This window comes from Piliocolobus tephrosceles, chromosome 17 (genome assembly GCF_002776525.5).
Source record: "Piliocolobus tephrosceles isolate RC106 chromosome 17, ASM277652v3, whole genome shotgun sequence".
Classification (NCBI taxonomy): Eukaryota; Metazoa; Chordata; class Mammalia; order Primates; family Cercopithecidae; genus Piliocolobus; species Piliocolobus tephrosceles.
Genome location: NC_045450.1, coordinates 1,250,805 through 1,258,803, shown reverse-complemented (window position 1 = coordinate 1,258,803; position 7,999 = coordinate 1,250,805). Strand labels below are relative to the sequence as shown.

The 7,999-nt window shown below is 60.0% G+C and overlaps 1 protein-coding gene across 8 annotated transcripts in view; it reads left to right on the top strand.

Moving 5' to 3' along the window:
- MAPK8IP3 (mitogen-activated protein kinase 8 interacting protein 3) overlaps positions 1-7,999 on the top strand; it is a 61,685-nt gene that overhangs the window by 29,879 nt on the left and 23,807 nt on the right. For 3 of the 8 annotated variants that reach the window (XR_002725693.1, XM_023189164.1, XM_023189162.1), the window contains exons 5-6: positions 3,589-3,733; positions 7,244-7,490. Coding sequence is in view for 7 of the 8 variants with exons in the window: in XM_023189164.1 (XP_023044932.1) it covers positions 3,589-3,733; positions 7,244-7,490 (392 nt within the window). In the remaining variant the exon portion in view is untranslated. The other 5 variants (XM_023189166.1, XM_023189163.1, XM_023189165.1 and 2 more) reach the window with 5 other exon arrangements.

The window sequence follows — 7,999 nt, the reverse complement described above, 5'->3', positions numbered from 1 at the left end:
CATGTGACCGTCCATGTGAGCATGTGTGTCCATGTGAGCATGTGACCGTCCGTGTGAGCGTCCATGTGAGCGTCTCACCGTATGTGTGACCGTCCACGTGACCATCTGTGTGAGCGTTTGACCGTCTGTGTGAGCGTCCATGTGAGCGTGTGAGCCTCCGTGTGACCGTCCATGTGACCGTCCATGTGAGCATGACCATCTGTGTGAGTGTGAGCATCTGTGTGACCGTCCATGTGAGCGTGGGATCATGTGAGCGGCCATGTGACAGGGTGTGCATCCATGTGAGCGTGTGAGTGTCCGTGTGACTGTCTGTGTGAGCATGTGACCATCCATGTGAGCATCCATGTGAATGTCTGAGTGTCCATGTGACTGTGTGAGCATGTGAACATCCGTGTGTGTGACCGTCTGTGTGTCTGTATGACCGTCTGTGTGACTGTCCATGTGAGTGTGACCGTCCGTGTGAGCGTCTGAGTGTGTGACCGTCCGTGTGAGCATGACCGCCTGTGTGAGCATGTGACCGCGTGAGCGTCCATATGAGCGTCCGTGTGACCATCCATGTGACCATCCGTTTGAGCGTGTGACCATGTGAGCGTTCGTGTGAGCGTGTGACCATCCGTTTGGGCGTCTGTGTGACCATCCATGCAGGCGTGTGCACACGCTGCTGCCACGCCATCTAACGCCTGTCTCCTTATCATCACATGCTGACCGTCTGTGTGACCGTCCGTGCAAGCGTGCGACCGTCCATGTGAGCATGTGTGCATGCTGCTGCCCACACCCTCTAACACCTGTCTCCTTGTCTCGCCTTCTGTGCCATCACCACATGCTGACCATCCATGTAGCGTGTGCACACACTGCTGCCACGCCCTCTAACGCCTGTCTCCTTGTCTCGCCCTCTGTGCTGTCGCTGCCGTGTGCTGCTGTGTCTGTCGCTGCCCCGCAGTCCTCGCCAGTCATGGAGGAAAAGGTAAAACCCATGAGGTGTGTCTACTGTGGTGCTGGGGGCCGAACAGCGGGCACATTAGGGCGTCAGTTATCAGCCCAAGATGGCTGCTTGGTCTGCTGTGAGGTGTTTCCTATGGCAGATGTGAGAGGTCGGAAGGGCCGCCTGGCCGTGTTCATGAGACTGACACTGAGAAGGTGACAACCACTGGGCCCCCTGCACAGCCACGCAGCCAGGCAGCGCTGCCCTCCAGGCCGTCCATGCTCTGCCCTCGCTCCACAAGTACCGCCTCGGTCACAGACGAAGGCACAGCGCTGACTCCTGCTAAGGAGGGGTGTGGGTCAGGTGGGGCTGGTGCTGACTCGGGGGGCAACGGGCCAAGGAAGGCCCCCTTCTGCATCAGTCGGACCTGGACTCGTTGCCCAGCTCCCTCCCTCACCAGCCTGTGTCAGAGCCGGCAGCACTCCCATGATCCCAAGGGCAGCGTGATCCCCGAGGGTGGCGTGACCCCTGGGGCGGTGGTCTCTGAACCAGGGAGCATCTGCGTCCCCTGAGGGAGCTGCAAGGGCAAATCGGGAGTATGGGGTTAGTCGGCAAACGCTCACGAGCGTGAGGCCAGGGCCTGGGGGCCAGTGGGGAAGAGCAAAGGAAAGAGCGAAGGCAGCTCCTGGTCCCGGGTGATTTCCATCGGAGGCGGTGGCCTGGCTGAGCTGCAGCCCGTCATGGAGCTGTGTGGGTGGGAGAGCCGTACGTGCATTCCTTTGGCCTCCTGGGAGGCCTGAGGTCCCTCTGTCCCTGCTGTCCCCTGTAGCATCTGGTGACAGCCGGGACCACATCGGTTTCGGTCTAGGGACTGAAACGTGTCTGATGGCGTCAAGACTGGGCCTCAGGGCCGGGCGCGGTGGCTCAATCCTGTAATCCTAGCACTTTGGGAGGCCGAGACGGGCAGATCACGAGATCAGGAGATCAAGACCATCCTGGCTAACACGGTGAAACCCCGTCTCTACTAAAAAATACAAAAAACTAGCCGGGCGAGGTGGTGGGCGCCTGTAGTCCCAGCTACTCGGGAGGCTGAGGCAGGAGAATGGCGTAAACCCGGGAGGCGGAGCTTAGCAGTGAGCTGAGATCCGGCCACTGCACTCCAGCCTGGGCGACAGAGCGAGACTCCGTCTCAAAAAAATAAAAAATAAATAAAAAAAAAGACTGGGCCTCAGGAGAGGCGCTCCCCGCACCAGCGTTGGGAGCCCAGTGGAAGTGGGGCTAGGAGGCCCTGGCGCAGACAGGGCGGTTGAGGCCCAGCCTCCCACTGGGTTCATGCTCCCTGGGCCTGGTGGCTGGCTGCCTTCACGGTGGCCAGGCAACCTCATGGCTATTGCCAGAACAGCTTGAGTGCCATGGACCAGCGGCCAAGATGGCACAGTCCAGTCCCAGCTGGCCCTGGGACCCTTGTGCTACAGGATACGGTGTTGTCCTGAACATAACAGACCAGGCGGCCAGTCCCCTGAGCTGTATGCACCCCACAAGGAGAGACCCCTTCCCAGGGTCATTCTTCGGAGCTCCCAGTCAGCAGCGCCCGCTGCGCTCCCCCGTTGCCATCTGCATCCTCCAAGCATGGCCAGAGCGGGTTCCTGGGACCCCTGAGGAAGCTCCCTTCCCGCCCACAGCCTCAGGACTGAGATGTAAGCAGCAGAGGCTGTGGTGCCAGCAGACTCTAAATTCTTGTCCTGAATAGCCCTGGGCAGTGTGGGCTCCAGGGTCGGACTGCGTGGCCTGCCCCCCCCCACCCAGACCTGAGGAGGTGGGGAGTCGGCCTGGCCTCTGGGACCTCTGGGCTGTTGATTGGAAGCCTCCCGTGGAGGAGGACGTGAAGGGAGACCTCAGGCTCCATCCCCGCTCTTGCTTATGGCCCACAGGAGGTCATCCCTAGGGACTGAGCCCACAGCAGGGGGCACCGAGCCCTGTCCTGACAGCTCCAGCTCCCAGACACTCCTACTGTCTTGCCAGGCTGTCCAAGGCCAGGCTGTCCCAGGGTCCGTCTTCAGGCTCGGGGCTCCCTGACAGCAGAGAGGATGAGTGGGGAGGGAGAAGACGCCCCTCAGGCTTAGGCTCCGGCTCCGGCAGGTGTGTCAGGGTCAGTCCTTACTCTGCACGTGTCGTATTCAGATATTTTGCAGTGAGGCAGCCTCACAAACAGGAGCAATGAGGATGGGCAGGAGAGGCCAAGGAGCAAGGCACAGGGGCAGGAAGGCTGGATTCCCTCTGCTGGTGCCAGGGGCAGAGGCAGGGCCGGCGGTAACACCACAGGGAGGCAGGGCTGGGAGCGCAGAAGACCACGGTCCACAAAGGCATTGCTCATGGTGGCCGCACGGCGCTGACTGTGATGCCAAGTCCCGTGGCCAGCCCTGCTGTGGGGCTTCTCAGCACACCTGGCTTGTGACCGTTTAAAATTGAACTTAAAAATGAGAAACTGCAGCATCATGGGAGGGGAAACCCCATGTAGGATCGTAACTGAGTAGATGCTCAAGCTGGGGCTGCCGGCTGGTATGGAGCGGCCCTGTCACTCAAGGCCTGCTTGCCCTGGGAGGGCTTGGGTTCTCTTCACGGCCACCCTCTAACCATCGCTTCCTTCCTCTCGCCCCCCATTTCAGCAGGAAGGAGCGCCCCACCTCCCTGAACGTGTTCCCCCTGGCTGACGGCACGGTACGTGCACAGATGGGGGGCAAGCTCGTGCCTGCGGGGGACCACTGGCACCTGAGTGACCTCGGCCAGCTGCAGTCCAGCTCCAGCTACCAGGTTTTGTAGCCGTGCCATGGAGTGAGAGGCTCCTCCCTGTTGCTGGTGCTCGCCGTTCACTGGGGCGGGAGCCCCGTCTGCAGGCAGCCCTTCGCCGCTCTCTCTGGGCCACTTGTCCTCTCCCCGCATGTGTGGCAGGATGGAGAAACCCAGCCAGGGTGTCGGGCTCAGGCTGCCCAGCAGGCCCTGTGCGGCTGTGGCTGCTCCACGCGGCCTCGCGTCGGCACCTGCTAGTCCAGGCTAGACCTCCCTGCCCTTGGATTGACTACTCTGTAGCCAGGGGTGTCCAGGGCCTGTCAGGATTGAGCTTAGTGACCCTCTCTCAAACCACACCCCCACGTAAAGCCTCACGCTCACCTGGGCTCTAGCCGGACAGCCTGCCCCTGAGAGCCGCGCCTCTGCTCTCGGGGGAACATCAGTGTCTAGAGTGTGGGGTTTGCCCTCCTCTGGCAGAAAGGTGAAGAGAAAGCTCCTTTTCTCTGGTCCTCTCCCTGCCTGTTGCTGGTAACACTTCCTGGGTTCTGGGTTTGAGAAGGCAGAGCCCCGCCCCAGCAGGTACTCACAGCCAGCCAGTGAGGGCACCTCAGAGCACAGGGGCGCAGAGCCAGGCCACTCGTTCAGGGCCCCAGGTCGCTTACCGCCGGTTTTGGCCTGTCAGCTCACTGGCCTCAGTGCCAGGTAAAGACGGCCACCTTCCGGGGAAGAGGGGGTGCCCCGGGTCTGGTGGATTTCCCACAGGGGCCGTCGGAGGATGTCCACAGAGGCAGAGCCCCTGGACCTGTGGGCTGGGTTGGGCTGGTGGATGTGGGGTCTGGGACTTCTCCAGAAGCTTCCTGCAGCACGCTTTGCCGACTGTCATTCCACCCCTGAGTGTCCATCGTGCCTGTGGGGGCTGCTGCAGGCTCCTGCTCCGTCAGCCCACCTGCTGTTGTGCTGCTCTGGGAGGGAGCTCCCCCATGGCATCTGGGACGCTCGTCCCCCAGCACACTCCCCTGTCCTCCCCGTGCTCAGGGCTGGAGAGAGGGCGGCGGGGCTGCAGGCTCCCCGGGCCCACCTCCTCTCACTCTCTCTGGCCCACACTCCCTGGGCCTGGAGCTGGGACCTGCCCATAGGCCTCTGAAGACACGTCAGCCTCAGCCAGGGGGAGCCCTTGCTTGACGCTCTCTGGCCTCCGGGCTGTCTCCTCAGGCCCGCTCTGGGCCCCCTCTTCTTCTCATGTTGTCTTTCCTTTCACCTCCTGCATTGTCCGAGATCGTCTCTCTCTTCATAAATTGTAGTGTTTTATGTTTTCGTTCATGGGTGTGTTTTATTTGATTTTTCTTTATTTTAAATTATTACATTTAAGTTCTTTTTATTTTATGCTCTAGGTTTTGAGGTTTTCTAATTTCTTAATTTTTTTGTTGTTTTTTGTTTTGTTTTGTTTTTGTTTTTATGTACTGTATTTTCAGTGTTTTAACCAAACAGTTGTGGCTACTCATGGTGAGGAATGACCGCTAAGAGTTTGGGTTCTTTCAATGCATTTGGAGGTCACTGCTACACGTTGATGTTTAGGAGGTTGAGAGGTTTGCCTTTAGGTAAGTTGTGGCCAGGGGGAGTGTCCCATGGGTAAGTGGTGGCCCCATAGGGTGACAGAGAGCTAGGGGCACCTAGGGGAGGCGCAGTCAGACTGCAGAATTCCCCACAGCCACCATGAGGGTCAGGAGCAGGCCGGGGACCCGGCCGTGGAGGAAGGTAGCCCAGAAGCGTTTGTCTGATGTGCACAGCTACGCCCTGCCTGGCCACATGGGGTTCCCTGTTTTCTCTGTGCCGAGTGGTAGCAGAGTCCAGTGGGACACCAGGTGCCTGTGACGCATTGGGTAGACAGGTTCTCTGAGAACGTCAGCGCAGACTCTTGTGTGAGCGGTACTCGCCTCCTCCAGCATGAGTGGTGACGTGAAGAGCAAGGGTTTTCTTCTCAAACTGGGCACAGCTGCAGAGCCACAGCCCATCTCGGACATTTCCACAAAGCCACTCCGGGAGGCGGGCTGCGCCCGTGTGAGGGCTCTCCCTCGGCACTGCTCACCTTTTGGGGCTGGACGCGTATGGCCCTGGGCCTCTGGGACACAGTGGGTATGGAGCATCATCCCTGGCTTCCACCCACAAATGCCAGGCGCACCCCCTTCATGTGTGACCACAAAAATGTCTCTGGACTTTGCAAGCATCCCCTCGGGGCAGTCAGCCCGATTGAGAACGGCTACTATAGAGGAAGGTGTGTCATTTTGAGATTCCTTCTAGAAAATCTTAGGAGCCTGGTAGGTGAAGCAGAAATCTGTCCTCTGAGCGAGTGGCTGTGTCCGGTACAGAGAGGCCCCGTGCCCTGAGCCTGGCGGTGACCAGAGAGGCCGGGCAGAGACAGAGGTCAGAACTGGCCGTGACTTCTGGAAGTCCCGTCTGCCCTGGTCACTTAAAGGCCGGTATAAGTCGGCTGTGGAGAGGGCTGGACACCCCCCCGTCAGCTCCTCCCTGGGTGAGATCCTCAGCATTAGAGTCCCCTGCGGTGCACCCTCTGAGAAACCACGGGACCCTCCCCGCCAGCAGCTGCCTGGGACACACACAGTAGCCACCAGGGTGCCTCTGAGGCCTTGCCTCTTCCTGTACCTCAAGGAGGGTCAGGGGCCACAGGCAAGCTCTGCATGGGAGGTGATCAGGTCAGCTAAGAGGAGAACGCTGGGGGCTCTTTTTCTTGGGCTGGTTCAGTATCTTTGTTAGGAAAGACCATCGGAAAGAATGTTCACATTCCGTATTCATCACATAGAATGTGCTGCTCCCTAATGAGCTTCCCGAGGTAGACAGCTGGTTGCAGTTTCTCATAATCTGGGCTGCCCCCACCCCCCACAATATCTTGGTGGCGTCCCGTTCTGTGAGAAGGGGATTGCGGTTTCTTTGCACTTGCGCTGGTGTTCAGGGCTGAGCTCTGGTCCAGTCAAGCCACAGGGTCAGCACCTTATGATCATTCCCTGGCCCTGACCTGAGCCCGGGGAGGAACATGGGGCAGACGCAGGTGGGCCCAGCCTCGAGCTCTTTAGCACAGCGATGGTGACCGGGCAGCGGTGGCGGCCTGACCAACCCTTCTTGAGTCCCGTCAGAGCCCTCTGCACTGCCTGGGCTAGACTTGTTTCTGAGCAGCCACAAGCTACGGGGGGCTGCCGCTGTATCCCCGGCAAGGCGCTGGCCCATTACAAGCAATTGTCCTGGGGAGGGCGCCAGTGGAAAGCCCTGTTCCAAGCCATTTCAGGAGAGTGGCACTGCTTCTGAGGAGCCAGAGGCAGCGGCCGGATGAGCAGAGCCACTCAGGAGTGGTGAGGCCCAGAAGGGTTAGCCTGGTGGGTGGCAGAGGAGCTCTGGCCCGCAGGGTGTTGAGCGAAGCAAAGTGCAAGGCATTGGTGTGCGGGGCCTCAGGCGGCCACGCCAGAGCCGCAGGCCAGGGGCCCACACTGACTCGCTCTCCCTCCTCCCTGTGTTTGGCCCTAGTGTCCTCAGGATGAAATGTCCGAGTCAGGCCAGTCCTCAGCGGCCGCCACACCCAGCACCACAGGCACCAAGTCCAACACACCCACATCCTCTGTGCCCTCGGCCGCCGTCACACCCCTCAACGAGAGCCTGCAGCCCCTGGGGGACTATGGCGTGGGCTCCAAGAGCAGCAAGCGTGCCCGGGAGAAGCGCGACAGCCGCAACATGGAAGTCCAGGTCACCCAGGAGATGCGCAACGTCAGCATAGGTGGGCGCCCACCTGCGGGGCTCTGGGCTTCCTCGGGCAGGAGGCAGGGCTTGGTTTGGGTAAATGTGAAACAAACGCGCGAGGCGGGCAGTGCAGGCAGCAGGACGGGGTCCTCCCCTCCCGGAGGCTGGGCTCCGAGACCAAGGTGCTTGCAGGGTGGGTTCCTCCTGCGGCCACTCCTTGGCTTGTAGACACCACCTTCTCTCTGTGTCCTCAACGGTCATCCCCTGGGTGTGTCTGTGTCCTCAGCTGCAATTCCTATATGGACACAACCCCATTGGATTAGAGCTACCACGTGACCTCATTTTACCATAATCACCTCTGGAAAGGCCCGGCCTCTAAATACAATCATGCTAGGGGGTATCTATCAACATATGGATTTGGGGAGACACAACTAAGGCAGTAGCCTGCGTCACCCTACAGCACACTGCCCCACTAACCAGTAACCTGTGTCACCCCCAGGGCACACAGCCCCACTAACCAGTAACCTGCGTCACCCCACGGCACAC